At 35.4% G+C, this 14,564-nt stretch overlaps 4 protein-coding genes and 1 non-coding gene across 9 annotated transcripts; 4 read left to right on the forward strand and 1 right to left on the reverse strand.

The window, feature by feature from the left end:
- Nucleotides 1–138: 138 nt before the first annotated feature.
- LOC18056012 lies at nt 139–2,887 on the reverse strand. Of its 3 annotated transcripts, none has more exons than XM_006450024.2 (3): nt 2,769–2,887; nt 2,104–2,593; nt 139–879 (listed from the first exon to the last, which is right to left on the reverse strand). In XM_006450024.2, exons 2-3 carry the CDS (start codon nt 2,543–2,545, stop codon nt 443–445), a joined length of 879 nt encoding a protein of 292 aa, XP_006450087.1. In that variant the 5' UTR covers nt 2,546–2,593; nt 2,769–2,887; the 3' UTR covers nt 139–442. The 3 variants fall into 3 exon arrangements, with proteins under 3 accessions (XP_006450087.1, XP_024034408.1, XP_006450086.1); XM_024178640.1 differs by having other exon boundaries at nt 2,104–2,587; nt 2,666–2,887; XM_006450023.2 differs by having other exon boundaries at nt 2,666–2,887.
- TRNAR-ACG lies at nt 181–253 on the forward strand. The gene has a single exon. It is a non-coding gene; the product is annotated as a tRNA-Arg (tRNA).
- Nucleotides 2,888–5,704: 2,817 nt separating the features above from the next.
- LOC18056013 (gamma-glutamylcyclotransferase 2-1) lies at nt 5,705–7,880 on the forward strand. Of its 3 annotated transcripts, none has more exons than XM_006450031.2 (9): nt 5,705–5,945; nt 6,072–6,184; nt 6,274–6,350; nt 6,483–6,539; nt 6,778–6,834; nt 6,929–6,969; nt 7,067–7,138; nt 7,228–7,307; nt 7,430–7,880. In XM_006450031.2, exons 2-9 carry the CDS (start codon nt 6,076–6,078, stop codon nt 7,612–7,614), a joined length of 678 nt encoding a protein of 225 aa, XP_006450094.1. In that variant the 5' UTR covers nt 5,705–5,945; nt 6,072–6,075; the 3' UTR covers nt 7,615–7,880. The 3 variants fall into 3 exon arrangements, with proteins under 3 accessions (XP_006450094.1, XP_006450091.1, XP_024033996.1); XM_006450028.2 differs by having other exon boundaries at nt 5,706–5,918; XM_024178228.1 differs by lacking the exon at nt 6,483–6,539 and having other exon boundaries at nt 5,706–5,918.
- A 1,451-nt stretch (nt 7,881–9,331) lies between these two features.
- LOC18056014 (proteasome subunit beta type-6) lies at nt 9,332–12,290 on the forward strand. The gene is made up of 8 exons (XM_006450035.2): nt 9,332–9,586; nt 9,797–9,873; nt 9,987–10,042; nt 10,580–10,652; nt 10,827–10,938; nt 11,339–11,412; nt 11,772–11,846; nt 11,958–12,290. The coding sequence occupies exons 1-8, from the start codon at nt 9,475–9,477 to the stop codon at nt 12,087–12,089; spliced, it is 711 nt and encodes a 236-aa protein (XP_006450098.1). The 5' UTR covers nt 9,332–9,474; the 3' UTR covers nt 12,090–12,290.
- A 300-nt stretch (nt 12,291–12,590) lies between these two features.
- Nucleotides 12,591–14,558, forward strand: LOC18053966 (AIG2-like protein D). The gene is made up of 5 exons (XM_006450036.2): nt 12,591–12,952; nt 13,150–13,222; nt 13,388–13,480; nt 13,569–13,652; nt 14,319–14,558. The coding sequence occupies exons 1-5, from the start codon at nt 12,804–12,806 to the stop codon at nt 14,460–14,462; spliced, it is 543 nt and encodes a 180-aa protein (XP_006450099.1). The 5' UTR covers nt 12,591–12,803; the 3' UTR covers nt 14,463–14,558.
- The last annotated feature ends 6 nt before the right edge of the window (nt 14,559–14,564 follow it).

Here is a 14,564-nt window from a genome sequence, read left to right on the forward strand (position 1 = left end):
AATAATCTATGGCTGTCCCGCTAGGCCGCTATTCAAACTCAGGTGGGCCGGCAATCCTCTTCAAATGCATCATTGAAACTTTGAACATTTGGAGATCGCATAATTGGTTTTCATTTGCTAAGATAAATTAGAATTTTGGTAATGAGATTTGACGTTATGGTAAATTTGTAGCAAACAGTCGACTCCATGGCCCAATGGATAAGGCGCTCGTCTACGGAACCAGAGATTTTGGGTTCGATCCCCAGTGGAGTCGCTTAACATTTTAAGTTTTCCGCAATAATTAAGCTGAGCTAAAGCATTTTGAAGATCAGCCAGCATTGCGCTGAATAAAATGAACTGAAAAGCAACAAATGCATCCAATTCCGGATTTGGCTTCAAAGATGCCAACATGACCGAACTAGCTAGCTACCCTTTCTTAAATCCTAATGACATCCACAACTAATTATTTACATTCTTGTACATGATCAGTGAACTGATTGAGCGTGTTAACAATTTCTCCTAGACATGCAATGAGCTTATCCCCTTGACGCCTAACAAATTCTGATTCGAGATCCTGAACATTATTCAAATCAGCATCACTATAATCAGCACTCTCAGCAACTATGGCATGGATTAATTCTGCATTTTCTTGCAGTTTTGCCACCATCATTTGCTCATTTTCTTCTACACAGCTCTTCAAGGACTTCTTCTCTTTTATGTGACTGTTCTGACACTTCTTTTCTACCAGCCGTATCCGAGGTTCTTCTTCCACATGGCTATTGCAGAGTTTTTCTTCTGTGCAGCCACTTTTCTGATGGTTTTCATGCAAGCAGCTTTTTAGAGGCTTTTGTTCCGCGCAATGCTTCACACGCATTGACTGCCTCCTTTGCCTCTTGGATCCTAGCAATGTCAAATATAGAAGTACTTAGATGTTAACAGCTTCTAAAACCCGAGGCTCTGACAAACAACCGGAACTACTATATATTTCAAGAGTTCATGCACAAGCTTTTTACATGAGCAGGTGTGGTTCACCACAAAGAATATGAGAAAAATATTGAAAGATTGACACGCTAAGGAACATAATGACAACAATTGTAATAAAGCAATTTTAAGCATTAATATTATGAGAAGTTGAAATACTACTGAAAATTGAGAAACACCAAATATTTGAGTAAGGCCATTCTTAATATCTTGTCCATGAGAATAGGAGAATATCAAGAGGAAAACTAACTTCATCAACAAGGTAGAAGGAGAACTGAATGAGATAATGGGGAGAAAAGAAAAATGTATTAAACAAAAAGATAAGTGAAATAAAGCATACAAAAGAACACACTGTAGCCAGAATTGGCAGCATTAATCGTGTATCAAACTGTGATGGAGTTTCTGGCACATAAAACATACCCAGAAAACAAACACGAGCCATCAAAAATAAAATGGAATTACTAAGGAATCAATGTTGCAAGCAATTTTAACTGAAATTATTCGGATGCACTGAACACCACTAGGTCCTATCAGATAGAAGCCATAAAAGGAAAGTGAGTAGCAAGAGATCCATTCCAAAAGTTGCATGTGCAGGTAGATTTGATGAAGAGGTCAGAAAAGAAACAAGCAAAAATAAGAAAGGCAAGCACTTTAAATACCTACGGAAGCTGCTCGATAGCAACAATCTAGAACCTGTAGAAACCCCTATTACCATCAACAAAAACTAGAGATAAAAAAAATGAGACCATGACCGGAAGCAATATAAATAACCCATCATTGCAGTAGTCAAGATTCACCCAAATTAAGCTGTTCAATGGATATCATAAGAAAAGAGTATTACGTAGCAACTAAGGCTTCATTTGTTTAAACGCAGCATGAAATTTGGTAGCGCAACTGAGTATTTGTGAAAACTGTTTGTGGAAACAACTAGAGCTTTGGTTCCACAGTGCATAAATAGTAGAATAAGATGACACAAGTAAATTAATAGAGGGTAGTCACTCAGGCTTAAAGTGCATGACTAATTATTATTTAAATTATGCCAAATAAAGAAATAAAAATAAAGAGTATGTGTGTATGTTCTTGTTATAGAGGTGGATGAGAAGTCCTCCCAATCCAAGACAAGAGAGGGAAGTTAAAAGTTACCCAGTTGTGCTTGTGAAATTGCTTCGGAGAAGTAAGCTTCAGGATCGGTATCTGAATCTGGGTCAGTATCATCAGATCGGTTATCCTTAGACATAACGAAATCATGAATGGCTTTAAAGAGCTCACTGTCAAAATTGGGTGGAAAGCAATCAGTATGAGTTTGAGTTTGGGAATTAGGAAAAGTCCTTGATCGCACAATCATCTTTTTGTACTCATCAAGCAATGAATCCCATTTCCTCCGGCATTGGTTCGCAGTGCGCGGCACATCCAACGCCGTACAAGTTTCAGATATTATTTTCCATTTTTGATAGCTTGATAAAGCTTTCAAACAATCTGCCTCCACGGCAGCAATCTCGTTCACAAGAATCAGCGCTTCCTTCGAACTCCAATCTGGACCCACTTGTGAACGCGTGCGTCGCGTCCCCGAACTGCCGCCTTCCATTGCTTGTGCCTTCAGCACAGCAGCAAACTCTCATTCAGTTTGCTGCACCTGCATCATCATCAATTCATTATTTAAAAAAAGAAAAAATTAGTAAAGATATAAATCAATCTGATAACATACATAGTCATGTTGGAATGGAATTGAAAGGAAAGTGAGGTAATCAATTGAATTCATAGATATCAACATCTCCGAAACCGTGGGCGAAAGAGTTGACTCCACTCACCAGTTGCACGAGCGTTCGAAACTGACGTCTCTCAAGACGTCCGTAACTCTCAAGCTCTCCCTGCTTCAGCGAATACAGTACGTTTTGTTTTGATTTCACCGTCTAGTTCGCGACCCACCTCGATATCTCCGCTTTAGGCTTTTCAATCTATTACAAAGCCCACCATTTCCAAGAGGGGGAATAAAAGGCCACTACGGCCCAATTTCAGCCCAAGCCCAAGTGTAAGTGTGCTGAATCAAGTGCAGACGAGGAAGAAAAAGAATACTCTTGAGAATCGGCAGCAAAGTAATATTTATTATGGACTCTTCGAGAAGTGGAAGGAAAACGTATTACACAGGTAAATTTTGGAGAAATAGAAGGAAAACGTATTATACTAGTAAAATTTGAGAAAATTCCACACGAATATTCTACATAGTGGGTATTTAAGAATTGGTACATGAAATTTTAATGAACCTGAAAGAGATTGTATTGAGAGGTAATCTTCATGGATTTTGCGACATGCTTATTTGTGTTAAAGGCCGGGATATGTAACTGCTAAGAAATTCTCTTGTCGCATGAAATATTAGTAAAATAAACGACACAATTTTTATTTGAGTAATTGATTTTTGACCCCTCATATTATCTCACTAGCCCCTACTTTTCAATTTATCTTATTAATTTCTAAAATTATCCTTATTAAAATAAAAAAGAAAACTTATTATTATTTTTTTATTTTATTCTTCTCTCCTCCATGACCATGAGTTCATTATCCCCCTACCATTTCATCAACCACCACTACCTCCTATCTTCTTTATCTTCAAACCATTATCTCCATCAACACATGATGAGCTCCAATGTTAGTTTTTGTTAAATTTTATGAAAAAATAGTGGGTTTTTATTGTTATGGTGATATTGGTTTTGAGTTTGCGATATTCTAAAATTCTATTTGATTTCAGTTTGGAATTTTATTAGAAATTAATATTTTGATTTAAAATTGTAAATTAATTAAAAAGAATAGATATCTGAGAAATGAGAAGTTAATCTTGAGAGAGTAGAAAAAAATAATTATTTTTAATTTTTTAAGAAGAGTAATTCTAAAATAAATAATATTAATTAAAAAGTAGGGGCATGTATGATAAATTGAAAGGGTCAAATATCACCACTTTTAATTTCTATTTAAATTTTTTAAAAGGTAGCATCATAAAGGGTTAGACAACTCCCAAATCAATTTTTTTTTGCACTTTATTTTTCTTTAGGAATGGCAAAACTATCTGGATTCGACTCGAATCCGCAAAAATCCAAAAGATTCGGACCCAAAAAAATCTGAATTCACATATTAAAAAATGCAAATTCATATCCTAAGATTTAGAATCCGTCAGGATTCGAATCTAGATCCACATGCAAATGCATTAAAAAAAATTAGATATCCAGATCTACATTATTTTTTAATAAAATTATTTATTAAATTAAAATTAAATGAAAAATATATAAGTTAAATGAAAAAAGATAATAGGATTAATTAAAAAATATAGAAGTTAAATTAAATTAAGAAATATATCGAAATTCATATTATTTTATATGGATTTGTGGTTCTTTTATAATTTTATTTGTAGATTTGTGGTGGTGCTAAATTTGGATTTATGTTATTCTTGATGTTTGATTTATATTATGATATTTTTTATTTGTGACTTTATGCCTTTGTATGTTATTGTAGGTATTGGATTGTTGATTGCTAAATTATAATTGAATAAAAGTATGAATGCACTATGCATCATTTTAAATTATCAAAATCATATACAAATGTAAATATGATGTTAGACAAATCAAGATAGTTTAACTAATGCCTTCGTCAGTAAGATTAAATGAGGGATATTATTATATTATCTCTCAATGACTGGAGACTTATGCTGATAATGGGGTAAATTATTTATCAATTAGGGGCACAACAATACATTAAAAGAAATAGAGAAAGCAAATAAGGGACACAATGTCTAGAGAAGGATTTTATTCAATCTTAAGTGTATACAAATAAGGAATAAAATCCTCCTTTTATAGTGATATAATCATAAAGTGGTAAGTAATATATCATAATTATAAGAAATAGAAACCCTCAAATTAAGGGGATAATGGAAGTTATAAGAGATGAAAAGTTGCTTGTGAGGAGATAAAAAATTATTTTTTTAAACATCCACATAAATTATAATCATTACTCTTTAAAGAATTGATCCTAATTCTAGGCAGTTTTCACATATTCCCAAAACTGATTAAAGCTTTAGTTAATGAATTTAACAAATAGCTACTTATACAGCAAGATTAATGGAAAAGGCCAAACGCAGGTTCGAAGCAATTGAGTTGAAGCGCGTGCGGATGTCTAGGTTCATTGAACCTGTGGCATTTTACCAGTAACTTTGACTGTAACGCAAAGTCATAATATATGTCCTATGGCCGCGAACACGGAGCTGTAAATGACAAACACTGCAATTGGGCAACGCTGAAAACGATACCTAACTAGTAATCTGTAATCTGTCCAGGTTCAATGCATCCAAATTTATTGCTTTACCATCATGCATGGGCCAGGGCTACACGCATGGATGTCATGTATGGTATAGAAAGTATGCATAAGTAAACTAATCAACAGCATAACTAGGCATATATGGTAGTATTTTTTAACACGTGTTAATATTGTCGAAGGTACGAATTTAATCAAAGGCAAACGATAATGCTACCATACTTTTGTGATGTATGAATATGTGTGCTTTCAACTTCATAAACACATAAATCGTAGCCCCATCTCCTAAACACATGGATTCATCTGCCAATGCCATACATAATGTGATGTGATACATGATAAATGAAAGAGGCATCAGGCATGCCACTGCCAGCCAGGCAATTTTCTGTGGGTTAAGTTCAGGTCATATAAAAAGCGTGTTTATATAACTCGCCAAGGTCATCAGTCATATAAAAAGGCGTGTTTATATAACTCGCAACCTCCATCCCTCTCTTTGCTCGTGACTCAATTGCACCCACACGAGAGACGGGGAGAGAGAGAGAGAGAGAGAGGAAGCGAAGAGAAATAGAAAGAGAGAATACAGAATCCTAACCTTAGGCGTTTTAGCTTGTTTCGTTTCCCTCTTTTGCTTCAAGTTTCTTCCTTTCTCTTGCGATTTCCTTGTAAGCTCCTTTCTTTCTCTGATTTGGGTGCGATAATATTGCTTGTACGTTTGTTTATGTTTATGATTAGTTTTGGATCCATGGCGAGGTGAATGCGCCATTTATCAATTTGATGATGCCTTATGTTTGATATGCCTTGTTGGTGCTTTTCAGGAAAATGGTGTTCTGGGTTTTTGGGTATGGATCATTGGTGTGGAACCCAGGGTTTAAATATGATGAGAAAATTTTAGGCTTCATCAAGGACTACAGGCGCGTGTTTGATCTTGGTCAGTTCAATTTTTGTATTCAAATTATTCCTTGTCTGATTTCTTCAACTTGCTCATCATGATATATTGTTTTGTTTCCTCTGCATTAGCATGCATTGATCACAGGGGTACACCTCAACACCCGGCTAGAACTTGCACGCTGGAAAAATCTCAAGAAACCATTTGTGTAAGTAGAACCTCGACTTTGTAATTTCTTCTATGCATTTATTACATACATTTAGCCCAAGTTTTCTTTTTTAGTCAGAAATTATACACGCTTTTTTCCTGACTCCTTTAATTTACTTGCAATTTCCATCAGTGGGGTGTTGCTTATTGTGTCCGAGGAGGTCCTGAAAAGGAAAGACTCGCTATGGAGGTACGGACGAGCACTGCCTCTGTTAATACTTGTTGTCTAAAGAAAGAATTAGTATTACCGTGGGCTAGCTAGATGTTTTCTTAGTTTAAAGCTAGCTACTAGATGCTTTACTAGGGATTTGGGTTTCTCTGTTCCCCTGCTTTTTATAGGAATAGGAAGCCCTTGCTTTATTTGTCAAATCTGGTTTGCATATTATAAGACAATAGAGTGATGTTTTCTTCCTTCGTTTTGTCTGTAGTATTTGGAACGAAGAGAATGCGAGTACGACTCTAAGACCCTTGTAGACTTTTACAGGGTGAGAAGTTTTTCACCACAATATTTTAAAACTTTGCTTCTTTCGTACCTGCAATTTGTTCTTATTTCTTTTGCATGATCCTTCTTTAATCCAGGAAGGGGAGCCTTCACAGCCGGCTCTAACTGGGGTTATAGTGTAAGTTTTCTTGCTTTCTATGAGTCAATGTCTGCAATTTTCAATAGGGAAAACATTGGTCATGATTTGCTGAGGAGAACTGTAATTATATGTGCAGTTTCACGTCTACTCCAGACAAAGTATCAAACGAGTATTATCTGGGGCCTGCTCCATTGGAGGAAATGGCTAGGTAAAGTAGAGGGCAGACACTAAATCATGGAATGTATCTTTACGGTTGGCATAAACAGTCTATTCACTTGTTCTGATTTACATTTTCAGGCAAATTGCAACGGCTGTCGGACCCTGTGGAAACAATAGAGACTACCTTTTCAAGTTGGAGAAGGCCATGTTTGATATTGGTGAGCCTTTGTTTCTTACACAAAACATGACGTGATGGGAATGAACCAGTCCGTATACATCTTAAAAGTTAGATCTTCATTAATGTACTACACAGAAATCAATCTGGGATTATGTTTAACAGGTCATGAGGACGACTACATAATAGAGCTGGCAAATGAAGTGAGGAAAGAGCTTGGAACTGCTGAAAAAGGAATTCTCAAGGAGAGGAAGTTGGTTGGGTCATCATCCCGCATGCCGCTCACAAAATCTCATATTCCAACCCTTCAACTGCGTCTACGCCCTGAGGCGGTTGCCATGGATTCATAAGAACACAAGGCTGACAGACACCATAGGCCTAGGGGACTAATCAAAGATATCAAGCAACGTAGCTAAACACAATCGCCATCATCTTTGTTTTCTTCTTTTTTTTTTTCAACCTTTTTCCTCACTTTTTAGGATGAGAACTGAGTGGTTTGGAATTGAGAGTTGACGGCTAACCATACCAAATACATGTTGTGTAACCAAGTTGAGGTTAATTTCAATTTCCGGCCAAATGAAGAATCCTTCATCGTTATATTATTCGCATTACAGAAGTTGGATTGTTTGGTTGTATGTTTGCGTGTTTCCGGTACCGGTAGGGAAGCAGATTTATCTTCATTTTTCAAGTCCTTGAAATTGGGTTTGAGGCGATGGCAACAACAGTAGCACTAATACCCAACACTCACAAACTATTCCATTACCCACATGCGTGTAGCTTCGATGATTGATGAATTCTAATCTTTCCAGTTCATCTCCACTAAATTGCCAATTCGAACTGTTTGCGTTTCATTTTCTCCATAACGAACATAAATTAATAAACTCTAGAATTGTATATCACATTTTGTAAATAAATTTACAGGCCTGAAATTTGGACATACCATTTTGTAGACCACCAGGAGAGTCATAAACTCTTGAACAAATTAATTAAGATAATTGGATTAGTTGAATAAAATTACAAAATTATGAAAAATAAATTACGTGACCCATGACTATGAGCATTTTCATCTAACCAAATATTAGTATATCATATAAGTTTGTACAAATTAATTTGTGGTTTTAACATATTGTAACCAATTAATCAAACTACAGTAGCACAAATCCCGAAATTTTATAGCACAGTTTGAATTTTCCAAAATTTGTAGAAAGTATAACGATATATAGATATGAGAATTAGGTGACTATTAGATTCTAGATTATTAAAACACCAAACAAAGCTAGAATCCTTCCCACACTTAAAAAATATATTTACTATACTGGAAATTTTAGCAGGTGAGGAACTCAAATTCACTCACTCCCGCCATAAAGATAATATAAACAATATAAATTTCTTTTGCTTAATTATTTAAACTACAGTAAGAATCTTTTCATGGCCTTGTGCTGATCAAGATTGATGATTTATAATTGTAATGTTAGTGGAATTGTACGTCATATTAGAAGAAATATGATTTAGACTATAGGAGATGAAGAATTGTAATGTTAGTATGAACACCGAATTATTATGTTAAAACTTAAAAAGTGTTGAATTAATTATTTATCAATTAGGAGCACAATAATACAACAAGAGAAAGAGTGAAAGCAAATAAAGAGTTATAATGTCTAGAGAGGAATTTTATTCAATCTCATGTGTCTACAAATGAGGAGATGAGTCCTCCTTTTATAGTTATAAAAAATTACAAATGAAATAAATGTTTCGTAAATAAATACATCATTAGTCATAAGTTCTTATAAGATAATAGGAGTTATAAAAGATGAAGAATTATTTGATGGGAAGATAAATGGTTACTTTGATGGACATCACATAAATTATAATTGTTTTATAACAAAAACTCAAAAAGCATCATTAATGCCCCTTTATTTTTCTCCTTAATTAACATCGTCAATGAAATGGGCTCAATCTGTTGGGCCAGCATGAAGTAGGCCGATAAAGCGTCTTCCTTAATCCTAAAACAAACAGAGCCCACAAGAAAAAAAAAAAAAAAAAAAAAAAAACTCGACTTGAGGAAGAAGTCAGGACTTAGGAGTGACCATCGAGGGTTGATATATATCAAAATCTATCGTAAACAGGGGAGAATTAGAAGAAGCAAAACTTAAAATTAAAATTGTTAAGGGCATTTAGAAATTGTGGTAAGTGAGTGTTTTAGAGGAAAGATGGATCTGAAGATGGAAGATTTTAACGCGCCACACTCGATGGGTACTACTATCATCGGCGTCACTTACAACGGCGGCGTTGTCCTCGGCGCCGATTCTCGTACTAGCACCGGTATTTGTCTTCGATTCAATTTCATTATTTGAGTTTCTCGATTCAGTAACTTGCTGATCGTTTTCTTTTTCATTTTTTTTATTTTAATAGGTTATTGTTTTTATTTAAAAATAATAGTAAATAAATAAAGAGCAGAGATTTCGTGTTAATTTCTTGATTAAAAAAAAAAAAAACTGACAAATTTTGGTCGCTGTTGTGATGTGATGGTAGGGGTGTATGTTGCTAACCGAGCTTCAGACAAGATTACGCAGCTCACTGATAATGTCTACCTTTGCCGCTCGGGATCGGTAACTGATCTCGTTCCACATTGGCTTTACCATTACAGTTCTTTTATCTTCATAAATTATGCTTGATTGATTGAGAGAGTATGAACATTGATTGTTTGCGTTTGCTTTTTCAGGCTGCAGATTCTCAGACTGTCTCCGACTATGTTCGCTACTTCCTTCATCAACACACGTCAGTCTATTTCTTTTCCTTTTCCTTTTTTCTTTATTATTATTATTATTATAGGCTATTGCAAACATTATGATGAAGTAAGTTGTCTGTCTCTTTGCAAGAATGTCATAATTAATATACTATTTGTGCCTTGTGATAACTTGTTATGGAAATCTCATAGGTAAAGATAACTGAATAGGCAAGAATGTTGCTATAGTTATACTATTGTGTCTCGTGATAATTTGTTTTTGGAACCTAGATAATGATAGCTGAATAGGGATTGATACTGATCCCTAGATGAAGAGTATGGATTGCCTTACAACTGTTGTTGATATTGTTTTGGCTTTGGCATTTCGTTATGAATTTTTTCCACCTCTTGTTGTTTTCTTGCATTTGCATTAGATTTGTGTATATGGTGAAGATTGGAGAGTTCTGCTTTATTTGATAGTTGTTGATAAGCACTATGACTTTATTAGCTCATCATAGAGCTTCAGTTACCCACTTCCAAGGTCTTTATGTATTTGCCCTTTCTTATTTATCAAGTGATTTCACTTACAGGATACAGCTAGGGCAGCCTGCAACTGTTAAAGTTGCTGCCAATCTTGTCAGGCTGCTATCCTACAATAACAAGGTTTGATTTTACTGTTCTGGCTTGCTTAAGCTGCTTTCTTGTTTTTTGAAAACTGCTAAGTTGAAGAAAAAGAAAACTTTGCTTGCCTGTTAGATATTTTTCCCCTTTGAATGCTTATCAGTAAATCAGACTCTTTTTATGCTTGACTTACTGAGAGTTATCTGGACTTGACAGAACTTTTTGCAAACTGGAATGATTGTTGGCGGTTGGGATAAGTATGAAGGTGGTAAAATTTATGGAGTTCCTCTTGGAGGAACAATAATTGAGCAGCCTTTTGCAATTGGAGGTATGCTGTTCCTTGGGTTGTTTAATTAAAGAAACTGTAGACTTGGACATCCAATTCTTGTTTTGATAATGACATGTTCCGGACCTTGATTTCCTTAGGATATATACATTGCAGTGTTGTCGTGTCTTTTTCTATTTTTTTTAAATTTAGCTGTATGATCATATTTTATCTCTTGATTTTGTAAAGCTGATCTTGAATTTGTGTTTCCACTGACTTGTGCGCATTGTGTTTTAGTTTACTAGTTCTTTCTTGTCCTTGTGGGTGTCTATATGGTTTTGTAAAGCATTACTTTGGTATAACTTTCTTCTTTTATACTATGTTGTTTAATACAATGATCGTTTAATATTGCTTTTGTAAGAGCAGTGTGTGCGTCAAGTTTAACTCGGTTTGCACCTTGCAGGATCTGGCTCAAGTTACCTGTATGGGTTTTTTGATCAGGCATGGAAAGAGGGAATGACCAAGGAAGAAGCTGAGGTATGTTGGTGATCTTGATATTTGCAAAAACAAAGATAAGAAGTTGCCTTATAAAACGTTGTTTGTGTACCATCGTGGACTATTCCCGGGACATAAAACCTTCCCAAGCTGCATCTGTAATCTGCCAACAACTATGTGAAGAGAATGTTACAAAGTTAATACTAAAATCAAACTTAAGCTTTAGAAACTTCATTCCGAGTTTATTTAATATTATTAATTTCCAAACATTGGGTTCGGTCGCTGTCAAAGAGTGTCACTGGTACAGTATTCGTTTAGTTGTTCTTAGTCTTGTGAGATGAAAGAATGTTGTGTGCAAAGATGTGGAACATGCTTGGTAATCATTTTGGTGTTTCTTGCAGCAATTAGTGGTTAAAGCAGTTTCTCTTGCCATTGCGCGTGATGGTGCTAGTGGAGGTGTTGTTCGAACCGTCACAGTAAGATATCATTTGACTATGACTTAGTAATTCCTGCTTGCACATGCGTGATCAGCAACTGAAAAATAGTGAGACTGAAACATTTTGTGTGTTGGTTCTTTACCGTTGCAGATTAATTCTGAAGGAGTGAGCAGAAAGTTCTACCCTGGCGACACACTTCCATTGTGGCATGAGGAGTTGGAGCCGCAAAATTCGTTGCTGGACATGATGAATGTAGCTAGTCCTGAGCCGATGAACATGTGATGAAAGAGGATATCGCCTTGTACTACTACTTTTCCCCATAGGGGGTATTCATCTTTATCTTGGAAAAGCACTGATGTATCAGCAGCTGGATATTCTCATGTTTTTTTTTTTTTTAAAAAAAAAAATTTAGTTCTTGGAAGAGCTACAAATATAATGGTGTTTGGAGGATGATATTTTATTTGATGATGCCATTTCTGCCGAGTTTAGGACTTGAAACCTTAGAACACTAGTTGTAGTGATTATCTGTTGATATATGTTAGTTATTTCAGGAGAATTAGAGCCGATTGTGGTTTAGTCGACTTATACCGGTGGGTTTAGGCTAAGCCCGAGAAAAAATATTAAAAAAAAAAAAGAATCTTTTTGGTTAAACATCATTGAGAAATTATTTTTATTCAAAAAATTATATCTTATTTATTCTGTGCGGCGGGGGGGGGGAAGCTAAATCATATTAATGAAAACTTGGCCTCTAAAAAAATAAAAATGAAAACAAAAACTTGGAAAAAAATAAAAACAAACAAACCGGACGAGGACAAGTCAACGTAAGTTAGTTATGTCCACCAAAAGAAAGATTCCCGAGAATGCGGGGCAAGCGAAAGCTGGGAGGAAAAAAAAAAAAAGAGGTCAGGCGTCTTCTTCTTCAAATTCAGCTATATAGAAATAAAAATTGGTTTTTATTTACATCAAACAATCAATCGAGAGAGACAGTGAAGGGAAATGGGTTCGGCTTCGGCTTCCGCAGCGAACGTTGTTAATCACAACCACAACCACAACGTGTTTGTGTATGGCAGTCTGTTAGCAGACGACGTCGTCCGCGTCCTTCTAAAGCGCATCCCTCAATCTTCTTCCGCCATCCTCCCGGGCTAGTCCGTTCTCTAAATTTCTTTAACCTTTTAATTTTTTTTAAAATTAGAAACAGAAAAAGAAATTAAACAACTTTTTTTTTTTTCTGTTGAGTGAGTGATTGTTGATGGGATTTTCCGATTTCGTTCGATTCAATATTCATATTTCATACATACATAATAATTTAAGTGGGTGGTAATTAATTCGTAATTGGTTGCAGTCGCAGGTTTAGCATCAAAGGCCGTGTCTATCCAGCCATCCTACCCGTTGAGAACAAACATGTTACCGGCAGGGTCAGAGCAGAGTTCTCTCCTTCCTTTTTGTCTTCTGTATTTTATTAATTTATTTATGGCTATGGGGGCTGATTTACTATTTATTATTTATCATTTAATAAAAATCTCTACTTCCTCTGGTCTCAAATAAATTATTATTGAGCATTTTTTTGTCGACTCCGGCAGGTGCTGTTTGGAATCTCTGATCCTGAATTGCTTGTTCTAGATGAATTTGAAGATTTTGAGTATCAAAGGACCACTGCTGATGTCTCTCTCGTGGTAACTAAAATTGAATTTGAATCCCCCTCTCTTCTAATTCTCCAATTTCTCAAGATTCGTGCAGTTTATTATATTGTGTTTCATGCAGGATACTGCTGACAAGTTACAAGTTCAGACTTACGTCTGGACCAATAAAAATGATCCCAACCTGTATGGAGATTGGGATTTCGAGGTAAATTCTTCTTCTTCTTCTTCTTATGTCTCTTCAATAATTAAATTCTGCTATCCATTCTGTATAATGAAGTGAACTGGTTATGGACATGAGTTGTCTTTTAATTCCCTTCCATTCAATCTACTAAACTGATGTATTGAAATGGGGGACACACAGTCAGTGAATTTCTTCCCTGTGGATTTTTTATCTCTTCAGATAGTGGCAGTTATTATTATTATTATTATTATTATTCCTAGTATTGGAGCTTTGAAACCTCCTTGAGGTTCTGTTGTGCAAAATGTTGATGAGTGCTTCTATGTGCAAACCAGTTCCATTAGATATGGCGGCTTTAGAGATCACAAGAAAAAAAAAAAATTGATCTTCTTGTTTTCCAAGTCTCTAGGTTTATATCCTAAGAAATTTTCTGAGGTGGTGGTGAACATGCCAATATTCTAAATAACCAACCAGGGCATCACTTGCTAACGACACTAGTAACCAGGGCTGAGAGTTGCTGTCTTATATACCAAAGTAGTAATTTTGCACATGTGATCAGATCAATACACATAACATAAACTCTAGGAAATTGATAAGTCTGTATTGTAAATGTTATCTGTCAATCCCTCTGTATATCTGTTAGCATTTTCTTATGTTTGGCTTATTTTAAAATTTCATTGGCATGTAATATAGGAATGGAGACGCCTACACATGAAAGATTTTGTCAAGATGACCGCAGGATTTGTTGAAGAACTGGAGCTGCCTGAAGCAAAGCCAAGGGTAGCTGCATATGAGTCCTTTTATCAACAGAATGCTGACAATTCAGAAATGTCTTAATGATTAATCTGTTAGTTTCAATATGCATTTATGTATGTATGTTATGGACTATCTTCTTTCAAAAATAATGTCATCCATCCAGCAGTTCATTTGTAATTACCT

The sequence above is a fragment of the Citrus clementina genome, unplaced genomic scaffold, assembly GCF_000493195.1.
Source record: "Citrus clementina cultivar Clemenules unplaced genomic scaffold, Citrus_clementina_v1.0 scaffold_1, whole genome shotgun sequence".
Classification (NCBI taxonomy): Eukaryota; Viridiplantae; Streptophyta; class Magnoliopsida; order Sapindales; family Rutaceae; genus Citrus; species Citrus x clementina.

Coding starts and splice junctions, on each gene's coding strand:
- LOC18053966 (XM_006450036.2), top strand. CDS start 12,804: ATGGGTTCGGCTTCGGCTTCCGCAGCGAACGTTGTTAATCACAACCAC. Junction 13,223..13,387: donor ACAAACATGTTACCGGCAGG/GTCAGAGCAGAG, acceptor CGACTCCGGCAG/GTGCTGTTTGGAATCTCTGA. Junction 13,653..14,318: donor ATGGAGATTGGGATTTCGAG/GTAAATTCTTCT, acceptor CATGTAATATAG/GAATGGAGACGCCTACACAT.
- LOC18056013 (XM_006450031.2), top strand. CDS start 6,076: ATGGTGTTCTGGGTTTTTGGGTATGGATCATTGGTGTGGAACCCAGGG. Junction 6,540..6,777: donor AGGAAAGACTCGCTATGGAG/GTACGGACGAGC, acceptor TTTTGTCTGTAG/TATTTGGAACGAAGAGAATG. Junction 7,139..7,227: donor CCATTGGAGGAAATGGCTAG/GTAAAGTAGAGG, acceptor TTACATTTTCAG/GCAAATTGCAACGGCTGTCG.
- LOC18056014 (XM_006450035.2), top strand. CDS start 9,475: ATGGATCTGAAGATGGAAGATTTTAACGCGCCACACTCGATGGGTACT. Junction 10,043..10,579: donor TACTTCCTTCATCAACACAC/GTCAGTCTATTT, acceptor TTTCACTTACAG/GATACAGCTAGGGCAGCCTG. Junction 11,847..11,957: donor GTGTTGTTCGAACCGTCACA/GTAAGATATCAT, acceptor TTACCGTTGCAG/ATTAATTCTGAAGGAGTGAG.
- LOC18056012 (XM_006450024.2), bottom strand. CDS start 2,545: ATGGAAGGCGGCAGTTCGGGGACGCGACGCACGCGTTCACAAGTGGGT. Junction 880..2,103: donor AATTTCACAAGCACAACTGG/GTAACTTTTAAC, acceptor TGACATTGCTAG/GATCCAAGAGGCAAAGGAGG.